This window comes from Pipistrellus kuhlii, unplaced genomic scaffold (assembly GCF_014108245.1).
Source record: "Pipistrellus kuhlii isolate mPipKuh1 unplaced genomic scaffold, mPipKuh1.p scaffold_m20_p_13, whole genome shotgun sequence".
In the NCBI taxonomy this organism is placed as follows: domain Eukaryota; kingdom Metazoa; phylum Chordata; class Mammalia; order Chiroptera; family Vespertilionidae; genus Pipistrellus; species Pipistrellus kuhlii.
The window spans coordinates 30,679,517-30,698,206 of NW_023425438.1; the positions used below are offsets into that span (position 1 = coordinate 30,679,517).

At 33.4% G+C, this 18,690-nt stretch overlaps 1 protein-coding gene across 17 annotated transcripts in view; it reads left to right on the forward strand.

Moving 5' to 3' along the window:
- The window catches only part of EHBP1 (EH domain binding protein 1), a 263,931-nt gene that overhangs the window by 160,732 nt on the left and 84,509 nt on the right, over positions 1 to 18,690 (forward strand). For 10 of the 17 annotated variants that reach the window (XM_036435472.2, XM_036435473.2, XM_036435477.2 and 7 more), the window contains 3 exons: positions 5,236 to 5,414; positions 6,313 to 6,361; positions 10,406 to 11,308. In XM_036435472.2, coding sequence (XP_036291365.1) covers positions 5,236 to 5,414; positions 6,313 to 6,361; positions 10,406 to 11,308 — 1,131 coding nt within the window. Of the gene's footprint in view, positions 1 to 5,235; positions 5,415 to 6,312; positions 6,362 to 7,885; positions 7,916 to 10,405; positions 11,309 to 18,690 lie in introns of all 17 variants that reach the window. The other 7 variants (XM_045580790.1, XM_045580797.1, XM_036435471.2 and 4 more) reach the window with 2 other exon arrangements.

Genomic DNA, 18,690 nt, shown 5'->3' on the forward strand with positions numbered 1-18,690 from the left:
AAAAACATTTCAACAACAGGATCAAAATTGCTCATGAATTAACTAGTAAGAGGTGATAGTTGGAGTTCAAAACTGATTCTGAGACTAAAAGACTAGACAATTGGGACAATAGCTGTATCATTTGCAAACATAATGAAAATGAAGCAGTTGTAAAGAAAGATTATAATTATGGTTTTGAACATATTGAGTTTGAATTTTATATGACAGGAAGAACAGCCAGCTGGAAATGTCAACTTGAGATAGATCGAACTATAAATGTATATTTGGGAATCATCTACATGGAAGTGATAGTTGCAATCCTGGGAGTGATTCAGTTCAAAGTGAGGGGAGAGAAAGCTATTTAAAGCAATACCTAGAGGAATATGTGCTTGTATAAGTGGGAGAAGAGGAGACAGCGAAAGAGAAAGCAACTGCCCTGTCCAGATGGCTCTGTTGGTTGGAGCATTATACTGTACACCAAAAGGTTTCGGGTGTGATTCCCAGTCAGGGCACATACCTAGGTTACAGGTTCCGTCTCTGATTGGGATATGTACTGTAGGCAACCAGTTGGTGTCTCTCTCTCTCTCTCTCTCTCTCTCTCTCTATCTCTCTCTCTCTCTATCTCTCCATCTCTCATCTCTCATCTCTCATCTATACATATTTTAAAAAGAGAGAGAAAGCAACTATAGTCAGAGGAGTAGAGAAAAAAAATTGAAATTTATTGCAACTATTAAAATGTAGGAAATTTTGTAATAAGTTATTTGAATAGATTTTTTTGAAAAAGATTTTGTTATTGTTAGTAAGAATAACTAGGTGACCTTACTTTCTTTAATATATAATACGTTGTGTTAATAGAAATAATATATTAAGGTGATTTATATCAGGACATAGAACTGTTAAATGAAAAAGTGGCCTCAAGTCCTATTTCTTCTCTACTGTCACCTCTACAAATGGGCTCTATAATCATGGTTGACATTTAACTAGTTCTCAGTTAAACTGAGATCATTGAAATTTTGTCTATACAGTGGCTTGATTGAGATAGAACTGGAAAGATCATTTAACTGAGCAGACTGATCATTCTAATCATAAAGTTATAATTAGAATAGCTTTTATGAATTTCCTCTCTCTCCATGCATAAAAAGGACAGCTATAATATCTGTGCCTTAATTTCCCAATATGTTAAATGGAGGGGCCTTCTCATACATTTGTCATTGCAAAAATACAAGAAATAAGTTTTAAGGAATTGTTCCAACATTTGAAAGTTTGGTTCTATGCTTAATGGCTAGATTTTTATGTCTTCCTTTCACCAGAAATAGTTGCATTGCCAAGAATTCCAAGTGCCCCATTTTGTACATAGAATATCAAGATTACCTTATAGTTAAAGCTTTGTTTACAGAACGTTTTCTTTATTTTGGAGAAATTAATGTCTTTTAACACTATCAAAACACTCAAATATAAGAATTCAAGTGCTAATAATGCATTGGTGGCAATAATAATAATAATTGCAGTTAACATTTACTGAATAGTTACTATTTGCAACCCATTGGGCTAAGTGTTTTTACATGATTTTATTGATTTAGCAGTATTTACTGAGCGCCTACTATGTGCCAGGAACTGTTCTGGACACTTGGGATCAAATAATAAAAACGAAAATCACTGCCATCATAGCCCTTTTATTTATGAGGATGGTCAGGTAATAATCATTAACAATAAGGATATTTTGGAAATAACCAAAATAAAGTGTACGGACCATAAAAATAAAATAAGTTACGGGGGGGAAAAATAGAGCAAGATAAGGGGGGGGTCTGGAGAGCCTAGTTGGGTTTGGTGATGGAGATGGGTTGTGTTATTAATTAGGGTGATGAAATGGAGATGGTTGCATTGGAGTTAACTGTGCAGATATCTAAGAGAGCATCTAAGCAAATGGAACAATCTGTGCAAATGCAATAAGGTTAAGGTGGGACCTCATCTGGGATATGCTGGATGGGATCAGGGAGAAGCAGATCTTGTCACTAGAGCAACACTATGAGTACCATTATAATCCCCATTTTATAAATGTGGGAACTGAGACAAAAAAAAGTGGTACAACCTGCCACATTTACTACAAAATCAGGAGCCAGCCATAGCAAGAAGGTTTCAAACTGATTTAACTGCCTAGTTCGCTGTGACCCTCTGCAAACTATAAGACGAAAGGTCAGTAGTTGTGAAATACTAGTAGATAACTTCATTGAAAAATGTCTGTACTTCAATTTTCTGCAATTTCTAGGGCTTGTGATTTCATCAAACTTTTTTCAATACATATGACTTTTTCTTGTGAGATGTTTTAATATAAGAGTTTGGTGTGAGGGCAAATCCAAAGTTTAGTTTAATTCTTCCAGTCTTTTCATATAGAGCCTTTCTTAGAAACAGGATATATTCATAATCATAATGACATGGTTTATTTTCATTAATTTTTAAGTACAGAAAAACACTATATTGTAATATGATTATGACATATATACATTACTTATGTACATGCTTCTGATGCTTAGAATGAATCAATGTAATGATAGTTGCAGGTTACTGGCCCATCTACTTGCTACACATACTTGGAATAAATCATTGCTTTAAAAAATTCAATACAGAAAAATATTTTATTCTGCTTTTAAAAATTAAATTTATTGCCAAAACCGGTTTGGCTCAGAGGATAGAGCGTCGGCCTGTGGTCTGAGGGGTACTGGGTTCGATTTTGGTCAGGGGCATGTGCATTGGCTGCGGGCACATCCCTGGTGGGGGGTGTGCAGGAGGCAGCTGGTCAATGTTTCTCTCTCATCGATGTTTCTAGCTCTCTATTCCTTTCCCTTCTTCGCTGTAAAAAATCAATAAAGTATATTTTTTAAAATTAAATTTATTGATGTAACATTGGTTAATAGTATTATATAAATTTCAGGTGTATGACATTATAATTTGATACAGTGTATCACCATCCAAAGTCTAGTTTCTTTCCATTACCACGTATCTGATCTCCTTTACCCAGTTTGTCTTCCCTCCACCTACTTCCCTATGGTAACCACCATTCTGTTGTCTATATCTATTAGTTTGTTATTTCATTTGTTATTTTTTGTTTTATATTCCACATCATGCAGTTTTTGTTCTTTTCCATCTGACTTATTTCACCTAGCATAATACTTTCAAGATCCATCCATGTTGTCCCAAGTGGCAATATTTATTCTTCTTTTATAGCTAAATAGTATTTTGCATATTTATGAAATCATCTGTAGAGGGACACTTAGGTTGTTTCCATGTCTTGGCTGTTATAAATAATGCTGTAATGAACATAGGGGTACTTATATGTATATGAATTAGTATTATCAGGTTTTTCAGGTATGTATCCAAAAGAGAAAGTGCTGGATTATGAAAATTCTTTCAATAAAAACAACCCTTTAAATAATAGAAAATCTAAGAAAAAATGTGTTTATACCCTGTTTATTGAACTCCTAGCTCAATCATAGACTACTTGCCACTCTATTTTCAAGTTAAGTGACTGAGGGATTTGAAAGTCACAATGAAAAGACACCATTAGGTGAAAAGATTTAATAGTTAATTTTTATACATGTTAGATTGAGAGTTAAGAGCGCTATTATTTTATTTTAAGATTAACATTTTACTTTATTGGGAATTTTACCTACTTATTCATATTGAATAGAATTAATAAAAATGTGTCTTTTATGACCTGTGAATTTTTCAGCATTGACTTTGTATAACCATTTAAAGAACAAAACTTTGCTAGATTCATTGTTTTTTTACATAATCTGTTTATCTGACAGTTAATAAAAACGTAAGAAACTATATCCTTGATATTCTTTAGTAGTCTTCCACAGGAATAGTGAATGCATATATCATGGTTATGTGGGATTGATAATTTTAATTGTCTAACACTAGCATGCTTTTGTCAAGTGGGGGCATCATTGGTCTTTCTTAAATAAACTGTGTGGCAAGAATAATTTGCTTGTTAAACTTAAATGATATTAGGGATAAATAATTATTCCCCTTTCACCTTATTTTAGAGGGCCTGTATTTTATGTCTATAGCCAATACTCTTAACTGATAGCAAGATGTAAAGTCCAGAAACATTTAGTAGTCTTTATAAGTTTTCAGTTGTATCAGTCTCTAAAGTTACCATCACAAATGTGGTTTTTACACAGTAAAAGGAAATAATTTTAAGAATAATTAGAGTAAAAATCTTATTTTGTGGTCTTAGATTTGCTGTCATTGTTGTTTTAAGTATATGAACAAGGAAAAGCAACTATATGCTTCAGATTTATACACATGCATACAGACATGCAATCCTAAGTGACTTAATATTTAAAAATAGTTATAACTGATAATTAGAAGATATTTTGAGCAAATCCAAATGACATATTATTGTGTTACCAACACCAAACTATTGATAATAGCTCTAAATTTCTTTTGCCATTTTTAAATTTATATAAGAAGTACATTTGATTATGATTATCATTCTGCTATCTAAATTGAATATGATTACTATGTTTTGATCTCTCCATTACTAACAATTTGTGTCACAGTTAGACTTCCAAATACATTATTCTTTAGAAGAAAAAAAAAAGAACTATATTTGCACATGATTGCATGTGGACAAATTTCTTTTAGGGTGTGCAAATTATACATTTTTTTTTTCTTTTTTTTTTTCAGCCTGAAATATTGAAATATTTAATACAATGTTTCCACCAATCTTGCATGCCTACCTCTTTGTCAGGTGAATGCCACAAGCTAACACTGAGGATAATCCTATATAATAAAAGGCTAATATACAAATTGACCAGATGGTGGTACAACCAGTTGCTATGGTGCGCAGTGACCACCAGGGGGCAGATGCTCAATGCAGGAACTGCCCATTGGTGGTCAGTACGCTCCCACAGGGGGAGCACCACTCAGCTGGAAGCCCTGAGCCAGGCTCATGGCTGGTGAGTGCAGTGGCAGTGGCTGGAGCCTCTCCCACTTCCTCAGCAGTGCTAAGGATATCCCCTGAGAGCTTCCAGATGCGAGACAGTGCAGGCCAGACTGAGGGATCCTCTCCCAGCCCCGAGTGCACAAATTTTGTGCACCGGGCCTCTAGTAACTTATAATTCATGACTCCTTCTTGGAGTTTACAGTTGTCTTGAATTGACAGTTTTGAGGGACATAAATTGACATCTAAGGGTTCAAATGATCTAGAAAGGTCAATTAATATTAATTTTCTATTTTTCTTTTTTCCAGCCAAGTCCTATACCAAGTCCAATTTTGGGGCGAAAGCCAAATGCCAGTCAGTCATTGCTTGTATGGTGCAAAGAAGTTACGAAAAACTACCGGGGAGTAAAAATCACAAATTTTACTACATCATGGAGAAATGGTTTATCTTTTTGTGCAATATTACACCACTTTAGACCGGATTTAATGTAAGTAAAAATTTTTCATTCCTTATAAATATTTTGTAAATAAAAGATAGCTTAAAAAATACAATAATTTTAACACATGTCTTGAAATGCTTGACTTCATATTTCTTTTTTATTACCCACACCTCTTCTTTTTTAAAGAAATGCATGCCACCCTAGCTGGTTTGGCTCAGTGGATAGAGTGTCAGCCTGTGGACTGAAGGATCCCAGTCGAGGGCATTTGCCTGAGTTGTGGGTTCTATCTCCACTAGGGGCGTGCAGAAGGCAACCAATCAGTGATTCTCTCCCATCATTGATGTTTTTGTTTCCCCCTCTTCCACCCTCTCTCAAATTAATAAAAATATATTTTTTAAAAAGAAAGAAATGGATGCCGAAAAGAGAAGTCCTTTTTTCTTGATATCTAAAAAAATCTGTTTTTTTTTTATTATTTTTCTTCTTAATCTCATACAAAGAACTTATTTTAAATAATAAAAATGGATTAGTGTTTCAACAATAAAGATTTTTTTTTTAAATTTAGAAAGAGAAGTAGATGAAAAAAGAAATTGGTATTAGTGTTAAAATTATATGACACAAAGAAGCCTGTAGCTCTTTGTACATTGAAAATAAGATATGGCCTTGTGGTAAATTTGGTTTTTAAGGCTAGTCTCTGGTTCCCTGACTTAACTTCTCTTTAGATGGAAAGCTTCAGGCAATGAAACATGTAATCACTGTTTTCATTCATTTATTTGTTTGTTTGTTTATTTTTATTAATTTCCCACATAGATTTGTTGATTGGATTGCTGTGAAGTTGCTAGTTACTCTTGGGTATTATTGAGTGTCAAATTTTTAGAATCAGTTTGTTTTAAAAATAGCTATTTTGTAAAATACTGTATATATCCTACTGTGCCATTTTCTCCCTCAGTGACTACAAGTCTCTGAATCCTCAAGATATTAAAGAGAACAACAAAAAGGTAAGAATTGCCAAGAAGAAAAAAAAAAAGTTGTTGTTTTGGCCTCTCTGCAGGCTTTTATTAATTTGGGGGAAGTGAGGTGTTTTCTTTGTTTTGTTTTGTTTTTTTGCAAGGTCATAACTGCAGCTTTCAGAAGATAGTCCCATTCCTGCAGTTCAAATAGGATGCATGGCTTACTCTAGTTTGTCATAGCCTTTAAAGATAACAGGTGCCAGTCTGGTATCAGATTATACTATGTGTATGAACGTCATTACATGTTAAATATTTGTTAAAGCACATTGCTTTTATTCAGAATTTAACTTTTAAAAAGTGTACCCATAGTGATAGTGCCATAAATTATTATGAGTTTAGAAAAATCTTTTGGGAGAGGATAAGGTCAGGAGCCTAAAACCAAAAAAGAATGCCTGTGTTCCTAGGAGCAAAATGATATGAACATTGGTTTCTTTTTTTATTTTCTGGTAAATGGCAATCTTTTTCCACATGATTAATTAATATCCAGAGGAAAGGGCTTCCCAATTGGTATGTGGGGGATATGGATTCTTTCAGCCTTCAAGGTAGCTGTGCAAGAGCTGAATTGCTGGAGCCTTCTAGGGCCAACTGAGTATGGCAGCAGGCTGACCTAACTACTTCCCTCAATAGCACAATATTGATATTGTGTTAATCTTAAGCAATATCAGTATGTGTAACATGTCATGAAAAAAACAGGGAATCATCTAACTCGCAACACACAGTAGTACTCAGTGTTGTTTGGGGCAAGTAGAGGTTGTGTTCTTCAACTGATAAGTTAATGAAATGTATTGTCTCAGAACCAGTGTTCTTAACCTGGGGCTATGGATAGAATTCAGAGCATCTTTGAACATGGCTGGTGAAAAAAATATTTTTTTCTCTCAAAGTTTTAACTAAAAGTTAGCATTTCCTTCAATTATAAGTTTACGAAACAATCTATTGTAGGATCAGCCATGACTGAAACTTTGTCACCTTTAGAATTTCAGATATTTTCATGTCACTCTACAGCTGTAAATATCTACCAATACCTTGTAAGCTCATCACTTCTTCAAAATTACAGTAGTTAATGCATTCATCAAACCACATATATTACTGTTTCTCAAATTGAATTTTGCTAATATTTTCATAGTTTTATTTTTTTATATAATTGGTTTCTTTTGTAATCCTATGTATTTTATACATATAAAACATTATTCTGAGAAGGGGGATTCATTGCCAAAAGAATTTATGGAAGAAAGTGATTAATAATTATTTAGATTATTAAAACCACCAGTAATAAAATGTTTATAAAGGGGACTTTGATAGAAGTTCAATTAACATTAAGTCAAAATAATTATTTTTACTTTTATTGCTTTCTAATACCAAAAATTTGTATTACCATTAAAAAATTTGTATTTCTTTGCAAATGTATTGTTATTATGCTGGCCATAAGGAAATACAGTTAAAAACTGTCCATTTTAATTGAAATATGTTACCCAAAAAAAGGAAATATTAAAAAATATATGATTTTATTTATAGAGATCACCTTTATGGTGGGCATCCTGCAAAGTAAGTCATTCTCATAAAGTATTTTCTGTATAATTTTAGAGAGCTTGTTTTTCATCAATTAAGTTATATCTTTAGATATGACAGTTCTTGCATTTCTTTGCATTTGAATGAAATATTAAGCTAATTTAAATGCAGATAGAAGCAATATAAATCATTATTTTTATTAAGTGAAGCTTTCAGGTTACTGTTTAAAATTTTGAAAAGGAAACGTTTTTATCTAAATAATTTTTAAGAGTATGGGGACTCTCATTGAGGCTTAAGTCACACTTCTTTACATTATTTTTTTTAGGAACTTAATGATGAGCATACCTTGGATTTATAAATTACAACATAAAGGAGAATATTCCGTTAAATTTTTTCCCCCTCAATTATATCTTTCAGGGAAGATAATCATGTCTTGAAAGGATTTTAATTTTGATGATCCTACTCATTGCACAATTCAAATAGTAGTTGTTATACAGTCTTTTCTTTTCATCACTTTGTAACTTCTTACCTAATATCTACATTGAGTATCAGTTGCTACCTGCAGATTTATTTCCGGCTTCACACAGTTCTTCCTGATAACCCCATCTGCCCTTGATTGAACTTAAAGCAGCATTAGAAACTACGCCTATGTTTTAAGTTCCAAACAGATGTATAACCTAACTAGCAGTGATTCCTCCTTACCAATTAAATAATACCTAGGACCAAATAAAACAATTTTCTCTCAAATACTTCTTTTTTCTCCACATACTGATAGTTAAAAAGATAGTAGGTGGTTGACCATAGCAAAAGAGGTTAACCTATGGGAAAATTCCTTTAAAAGTCTTGACCTCGCTTATAAGAAACCTGGTTTGTTTTTAAATGTTTTCTTTTTAGTGCAATTAGTGTGCATAAAATGAAATGCTACATGAAGCAGAACACCAGCAGGAGATTCCCCACAAGGAAGCTAATCATTTTCCCAGGTCTGTAAAAAGTGCTGAATAAAAAAGGTATTTACCTGTGACATCTGATCTTAACCAATATGCCAATGTTTTAGATACGTAATTGGGAAATGTTTAGAATACTGCTTGTGGTGCTTTTCCTGATGGTCTGCAATTGATGCCTGTTAATCTAGTTGCCAAGACACATGAGGAGGAAAATGACTTTAATTTTCCTAAAACACGTAAAATAAGAAACAGGCCTAAACATGCACACCAACTGAGACATTCTCTCAAGTAAATATTTTGAGGTACCTATATTGTGAAATACAGTGCTATGAAAATTGAAGTGGTTTTAATATCGCAGTTTCCTTTTCCTTTTCTTTCTAACGTATTCCATAACATTTATTAAACTACTGGAAGAACACAGAAATCAAGGATTAAATTCAAAGGTAGTAATGCACTTTAACACAGAAGTGCAAAAGACTAATTTCTTCTTAATTATTACATAATTTCCTAATGTGTTGTTTTTTGTTTTTTAAGAAAAACTTTGGGTTATGATCCTACATCTAGGTTGTTACAAAGAGAGACATTTTGATATTCCAAAGTAAGAATATAACTAAAGATCTTTACTTTCTCCAAGAATATGTCTAAATCGTAAACCATATTATTAATGCTTCCTAGCAACGCAATGCTGTTTTCAAAGGTTAGGTCAGGATACTAATAATTAATTGTAAATTGAGAAACAGCTTTGATTCTTCAAAACTAGAAAAACCTGATATGCCACCGTCATTTAAAGGCTAACAAAAATAATACAGTGCAGCCTCATATCTTCAACTACTCAAACATTTTATTCTTTCCAAAATGGATGAAGTGAAATTAAGACCCTCTTTTAATTATGAAAATCAATTTCAATTGGGCATTTAAAAAGTTGCTATGTTTTCAGGCTTGTATTTTATACTAGGTAATCTAGGAGTTAGTTCTTTTGGGATATCTAGCTATATTTATTCTTCATAAGTCACTTCAGTTACATGACCATGGAAAAGAGAGGTTGATAGGAATGATAAAACTCCAAACGAATTATTTCTTATAACTTAATTCCTTATCTTAAAAAAAATATTCTAAGGTTTTTTTTGTTTGTTTTAACTCCATTTTGCTTATTTTCTTTATTGGAAAAGAACATTCCATTTGATATTAGTTAAGGAAATTTCTCTGGGATCTACCTTACTTTTACAAATTTATGATTTGGAATTTTGTTTTGCTCATGTGGTTGTCATGTACCCTCCAACAACAACAACAAAAATCCACTAAAAATCTGCTGGGTTTTTGGTTTTTTTTTATGGTAACTTAATTTTATTTATTTTTTAACTTAATTTTGAGATTTAATTTACATATAACATTTTATTAGTTTCAGCTGTACAACATGTTTCAATATTTGAATCATTGTGAAACATTCCCCACATTAAGTCTAATTAACATTTGTTGTTGTTTTTTTGTTGTTGTTTTTTTGTTTTTGTTTTTTTTGCTGTTTTTAAAATGTATGGAATGTCTGAACTGTTCAATATATCTTTTGTTTTTCCTTCCTTTGAAGGCATATGATGGATTTGCCAGCATAGGAATTTCCCGGTTATTGGAACCTTCTGACATGGTCTTATTAGCAATTCCTGACAAACTGACTGTTATGACTTATCTCTATCAAATAAGGGCACATTTCAGTGGCCAAGAACTAAATGTTGTTCAGATAGAGGAAAACAGCAGTAAAAGCACATATAAAGTTGGAAACTATGAAACAGATACAAACAGTTCTATTGATCAAGAAAAATTCTATGCAGAGCTTAGTGATCTGAAACAGGAACCTGAACTGCAGCAGCCTACCAGCACAGCCATAGACTTCTTATCACAGGACGACTCTGTATTTGTAAATGATAGTGGGGTTGGAGAGTCAGAAAGTGAACATCAGACTCCTGATGATCATCTTAGTCCAAGCACAGCCTCCCCTTACTGTCGCAGGACTAAAAGTGACCCAGAACCCCACAAGCCCCAGCAGAGCTCTGGAAGGACTTCAGGCTCCGAGGACCCAGGAATATGTTATAATACGGATTCAACTCACGCGCAAGTTTTGTTAGGCAAGAAGAGACTATTGAAAGCTGAGACTTTAGAATTAAGTGATTCGCATATTTGTGATAAAAAGAAGGATGTGTCTCCACCCTTTATTTGTGAGGTGACAGGCGAGCCAAAACCTCAGACCCTGGACATCAGTAGTAACTTGGAGCAAGAAAAACTAGAGAATTCTAGACCCTTAGAATGCAGATCAGATCCTGAATCACCTATCAAAAAAACAAGTTTATCTCCCACATCTAAACTTGGATACTCATACAACAGAGATGCAGATCTTGCGAAGAAAAGGCGGTCTTCCCTGAGGCAGACAGAGTCTGATCCAGTTACAGATAGAACCACTTTAAATCATTCAGATCATTCTGCAAAAACAGTCCAGGTAAGTGAGTTAGAATCATGAATACATATATTTAGTTAATAGTTATCCTGTTTTTTCTCTTTTTGAATTCATAAAATACTTTAAAATGTTAAAAGTGATTAAAGGTGAAGTGTAATTCCCATTACATTAAAAATATATATATACCAGCTCTTCATTTAAATTCATTATATCGAATATAATATTTTAAGCCTAAAAATAAATTCTAATTTCAACATTGAAGGATAAAGAATGTCAACCTTTTTTTTAAAAAAAAAAATATGATTTTTTTTGCTTTTAGAGACAGAGGAAGAGAGAAAGAAACATTGATTGCTGCCTCCTGCAAGCCCCCAATTGGGGATGGAGCTGCACCCAGGCATGTGCCCTAATGTGGAATCAATCAGTGACCACTCAGAGTGTACAGGACAATGCTCAACCAACTGAGCCACACCAGCCAAGGCTGTCAACTTATCTTTTTTCAGATTTATTTCTTCATTTGAGAGAGAGAAAGAAACATCAATTTGTTGTCCCACTTATTTATGCATTCATTGGTTGCTTCTTGTATGTGCCCTGATCAGAGAGTGAACCTTGACATATTGGGACAATGCTCTAAATGGCTGAGCTACCTGGCCAGGGCCGAATATCAGCTTTTCAAATCAAAGTATTATTAACCTATAAAAGCAGAACATCTTACTGTAAGAATAAATAAATGATACTTCAGTATTTCATTTAGTAATAATATCATTCTGAAATATATAAAGACAAGTTAAATATTTACCATTTAAAGCATTTTCTTCAAATGTTTTGGTTGCATTGTGATTGATATTTTCAATCCCATCATTACTTGTTGATAAAAATTCCAGTGGCATCAAATTTCTCCACATGAGAAAATAATGATACAGATTTGACCTTATGATATTGACTGTATATAATTGAATCTACAATACCATCAATTATAATATATATAATTATTTTATGAACCACAAAGAAAGAAAAACACTGCCAATAAACTATGATACATGTTTTTCTTATCACATAGGATTTTAATTTTATACCTGTTGGAATTTCTTTTAGATTTACTTAGGCATATAACTTTTCTTAATCAGATGACACCTACATATACATAAAAGGAATTTTTAAGCAAAATAAATTAAGGTATAATAAATTTAGAATTAGAATTTAGAATCCAGCTCTTCTGAATCATTTTTTTATATAAAGTTTTGGACGTTTCTAGTTTTCCTCTGTGCCTTCGGAAGTATTGTTTTACAGCAGTGGTTCTCAAAAGTATGATCAGTGACCACTGATACTCACCACGATCCTTTCAGAGAGTCCCAAAGTTGAAACCATTTCCACAATAATAGTAGAACATTATTTACCTTTTTCACTTTCATTCTCTCACAGTGTACAGTGGTATTTTCTGGAGACTACATAATTTGTGATATCTCAACAAATCAAATATAGAAGTATATAATAGAAAATATAAAAATATAATGGCATTGTCATTTTTTAAAGTAATTTTTATTAGACTACAAGAGGCCCAGAGCACAAATTCATGCATGGGTGGAGTCTGGCCAGCCCGCCCAGTTGGGGGCCAGTAGGGGACAGGAATGACCAGAGTGGGGGGCCACGAGCCCTTGGCTGGCCTGCCCCGCCCCTGATCGGAGTGTTGGGGGCGAATATGGTACTGGGGCATCTGGGAGGGTGGGGGATTAACGGGGGCCCTTTTCAGGCTGGCTGGCTGCCGCAGTGTACATCATAGCCACCAGTCATTCTGGTCGTTCTGCCATTACAATCACTGGGCTTTTAATATATAGATTTTATTAGAATAACATCTAATGGGGTTATTATAGCTGTTTCCAAAGGAATAAATCAGTAACTATTTTTAAATTTCTCTGTTTTATTTTTAAATGACAGATATCGATAGGTATAACCTACATAAGCAAAAGCTTTTTGGGATTCTCTAAGTTTTAAGCATATATAGGGATTCTGAAACCAAAAGTTTGAAAACCTCTGAATTACAGTATTTTCCCACAGTTGTCTCTACATTTTTCTTTACTGTAATACTCATTGATAATACCACTTTCTTGATCTTATTGGACAGTCCCAACAAAAGATTTTTAGATAATAACCTGGAGTTAATTTCCATTCTCTGAAGTAGTTGTTAACTGAAACATCAAGGAATTTCAGTCATATCCCCAAAAATATCAAATAGATACATATGTAGGCATTAAAGACTGTTAACTACCACTTGTATAACAGAGATTATAAGATGCCATCCATTTTAGCTTTTCAGAAGTGTTAAGGAAAAATGTGCCTCTTAGGATCAAATAAATATAGTAATAGCTAACAAAGCAAGCCCTGTTCTCCTAATCAAAATTTTCAAATAAAAGATTTTAAGTACATGAACTTGCAGGACAAAAGAACCTTCAGGACATCATAATGACCATACATAGTAGATAATCAATAAACATCAAGTGATTAACAATTGAAAAATTCAGTGAACACAAGTTCTAATACCTAATATAGGTTTTCCTTTTACTACTGATTTTTTTTTTTTATCCTCACCCAAGGATATGTTTATTGATTTTTGGAGAGAGAGAGAAAAAAAAAACACCTGTGTGAGAGAGAAACACTGATTGGTTGCCTCCTGTATATGCCCTGACGGGGGATTGAACCCAAAAGTTAGTTTTGTGCCCTGACCTAGAATCAAACCCACAATCTTTTGGTGCATGGGACAATGCTCCAAGCAACTAAGCCATCTGGCCAGAGCTTTAATTCTGATTTTTAAGGAAACTATGTTTAGTTAAAACTATAAATTAATTAATGTTTAGAATTTTAAATTACTCTGGACTGCGAATCACAAAACCTGGATTCTTATCTTCCCATTGCCAATGATTACCAGTGTAACATGTTAACTAGCCACTTAAATTCTATAAATCTTATTTTCTATATATGTAAAATGAAATTATCTCTGAGAGCCCTTTTAGCTATAAAATTCTATCATGCTGTGATTTTATTCTGATGACTGCAGTCATGTACAGTAAATCCATGTAATGACAGAAGTAGCAACTATTTACAACTCTGTATTTGTTTATTGGCCAAAATTTTATTTAGGATAAATTTATATTATCTTGGCAAAGTATTGCCTGGCACTAAATAGTTGTAATATGAGTGTTAATGCTTCATAGGTTTTGTTTTTTAACTTTTCAGAGATGATGTTTTGGGGTTTGGTATGTGTGTTTTATATAGCAGTTAAATTCTGGACACCTAAAAATGTTTTTCTTTTTCTTTTTTTGTACTATGTTTCATCAATTTTAAGATATGCATCTTTTTATAATTCTCTGAAATCAAGATGTTACTTATAATAAATAGCATGTTAGAGTTTAATTGACAGTGTTTGTTCTTTCTTAATAGTTAATAAAATAATGGTGAATATAGTAATGGTATTAGATTAGAGGAAATTTGATTATTTAGTATGACTGCAGAGACTTGGCAAAATCATAATGTTGCACATTTGAGTGCTCATACATGTGATTACCATTATATGTCTTACACATTTCTTAAATTTACACCTAAGGAGGTAAGTGATTGAATCCTATTTTGTATATGGGAAATGGGGGTTTACAAAGTTGCCTAAGATCATATAATAAGCACTAATGTCAGACTGAAAACCAACCATATCTTGCTCCAAAGTCTGTGCTCATAAATTTTATGGTCACAATATCTCTCTCTCTTTTTTTTTTTTTTTTTTTTTTTTTTTTACCATGATAGCACTAAGAGTAATCATATTTCATATGTAAAGCAGATAGCTTTACTAAAAGCCAATTTAGCAATGCACATTAGGATACATAAAACGTTAATTTCATAGATCTACCTCCAGGAATTTTTCCTAGGGAGATATTTAGAACTGCATTTAAGAATTTTTTTTTAAATATATATTTTATTGATTTTACACAGAGAGGAATTGAGAGGGACAGAGAGTTAGAAACATCGATGAGAGAGTCATCGATCAGCTGCCTCTTGCACCCCCCCTACTGGGGATGTGCCCGCAACTAAGGTACATGCCCTTGACCAGAATCGAACCTGGGACCTTTCAGTCCGCAGGCCGACGCTCTATCTACTGAGCCAAACTGGTCCCAGCATGCATTTAAGAATTTCTTACACATCCCTGGCCAGGTGGCTCAGTTGATTAGAGGATCATCCTATATACCTAAAGGTTGTGGGTTTGATTCCCATTCAGGACATATACCTAGATTGCAGTTCAATCCCTGGTCAGGGGTATGGGAAGCAACCAATTAATATTTCTCTCTACCCCTCCCCCCTCCTCTGTTTCTAAAATCAAACATATCCCTATGTGAGGATTAAAAAAATATACTACAAGGTACAAGGCCATAGTAATCAAAACAGTGTGGTACTGGGATAAAAACAGACATAGACCAATGTAACAGAATAGAGAGCCCAATGGGGTAAAGATAAGCTATTCAATAAAAAGTGAGGGAAACTTGGACAGATAGCTTTTAAGTCTCAAAACCATAAAAATCCTAAAAGAAAATATAGGCAATAAAATCTCGGACATTTAGGGATATTTTGGGGGGAACAAAAAAAACACAAATTGGACTTTATCAAATAAAAACATTTTTGCACAGAAAAGGAAACCATTAACAAAATGAAAAGAAAACCCACTAAATGAGAGAACATATACATCTGATAAAGGCTTAATATCCATAATTTATAAGAAACTTATAAAACTCAATACAAAAAAAAAAAAAAATACAAATATTCAATTAAGAAATGGGCAAAGGACCTGAATAGACACTTCTCCAAAAAAAGACAGATGGCCAATAGACATATGAAACAAAGTTCTACACTACTAATCATCAGAGAAATGCAAATTAAAACCACAATGAGATATCACCTCATACCTATCATCAATAAATCAACAAAGAACAAGTGTTTGTGAGAATGTAGAGAAAAGGGAACCCTTGTTGGTAGGACTGCAGATGAGTGCAACCACTGTGGAAGCAATATGGAGTTACCTCAACAAATTAAAAATGTAACTAACTGCCTCATGACCCAGCAATTCCACTTCTGGAAATATATCCAAAGAAATCTGAAACATTAACTGGAAAGAACATATGCACCCCTATGTTCTTTGCATCCCTATTATAGCATTATTTATAACTAGAGGCCCAGTGCACAAAATTCATGCATAGATAGGGTCCCTAGCTGCTGCCCACTACTGGCCAGGGCTTCCCTTCCCCCTGGTCGAACACCTAGTCGAGGGGACAATTTGCATATTAGGCTTTTATTATATAGGAAGGATAGCCAAGATTTGGAAGCAACCCAGGTGCCTATCAGTAGATGAGTGGATTAAAAAATATATGGTACATTTACACAATAGAATTACTACTCAGTCATAAAAGAAGAAGGAAATCTTACCTTTTGCAACAGCTTGGAATCCAGGCGACCCTGCTAGCAGTTCTCAACCTGTGGGCGAACCACAGGTTTAGAACTGCTGCTATAGAGCCTAAGATCATCGGAAAACACAGATATTTACATTATGACTCATTAACAGTAGCAAAATTACAGTTATGAAATAGCAACAAAAATAATTTTATGGTTGGTCGAAACCAGTTTGGCTCAGTGGATAGAGCGTCGGCCTGCGGACTAAAGGGTCTCAGGTTCGATTCTGGTCGGGGGTATGTGCTTTGGTTGCCGGCAATCCCCAGTGGGGGTGTGCAGGAGGCAGCTGATCAATGTTTTTTGCTTTCTATCCCTCTCTCTTCCTCTCTGTAAAAACTTAATAAAATATATAAAAAATAAAAAATAATTTTATGGTTGGGCTCATCACATAAGGAACTGTATTAAAGGGTCGCAGCATTAGAAAGGTTGAGAACCACTGGCTTGGATGGACCTGGAGAGTATTATGCTAAGTGAAATAAGCCCGTCAGAGAAAGACAAGTACTATATGATTTCACTTACATTTGGAATCTAATGAACAAAATAAACTAACAAAATAGAATCAATCTCATAGTTACAGAAAACAGAGTGACAGCTGTCGGAGGGATGGGGGTTGGGACCTGGATGAGGGTGAAGGGATTAAGAATAAAAAGAAAGACTAGTGGACCCAGACAACAGTATAGTGATTTCCAGAGGGAAAGAGGGGGTAGGCACAGATAGAAGAAGGTAAAAGGAGAGGTAAAGACACAATACAATATACAGATGATGTATTGTAGAATTGTATACCTGAAAGTTATATTCAATTTTATTAACCAATGTCACCCCAATAAATTCAATTTTTAAATAAGAATTTACGTATAAAGATCTTCATAAAAGCAGTGTTTATGATAGTGAAAAATTATAAACAACCTAAATATGCAATAAGATGAGTTAATTAAAATATGAAGCATTTATGTTAATACAATACTAGACAATTTAAAATCGTTTTCATGTCACCATACATAGTTACTAAAATTTTTCTTTCTTATGATTAGAGTTTTAAGATTTATTCACCATGCTGTATATTACATTCCCCTGACTTATTTATTTTTTATCTGGTAGTTTGTACCTTTTTTACCATGTGGCTGTCCAGTTTTCCCAAAACTTATTTATTGAAGAGACTCTCCATTTACATAGGTTAATTTCTGAGCTCCCTTGTTTTGTTTCATTGATCTGTGTATCTGTTTTTATACCAGTACCATACTGTTCTAATTACTATAGTATTATAATAGTAGTATAGTTTGAAATCAGGGAGCGTGATACCTCCAATTTTATTTTTTTTATTTTTACTTTTATATATTTTCTAAAATCTCTATAATATAAATTGCATTTGTAATCAGAAAAAAATTGTTTTAAACACGAAAGCAATTTTTGGCTATACTTGTGTAGCTGATTGAACTCCCTAAAGGACTATAGAATCATAATGTAGAGCTTGTAGGATCTTAAAGATTATTTTCCCTTTTTTCAAGATGAGAGATTTTTAAAAATATAATAATAGTTAGCATTTATTCAGTCACCAGTATATTATTCTACTTCACTTAACCCTTAATGAGAGTTGTTCTGTTTTTATTCCCACTTTATAAATGAGGAAATGTAGAGTTAGACAGTTTAACTTGATCACAATTAAGTGATGGAACCAATATCATGTAATGGAATACAGTGTAGTTTTTAAGTGACCTGTTCAGTGTTAAATTGTGTATCAGGATTAACAGCCTGATGTTTAGATTGCAAATTCAGTGTTCATTTCACAAATTCTATCTGTTTAGGGAAAAATATTGACTTATAACAACCTTAAATGCAATGACCAATTTTATTCTATTATGTCTTATCAACATGAACTTAAAATCTATCATTACCACATACATTTCAAATGTATCTATTAAGATAATAATTTTTTAATCCTCTTA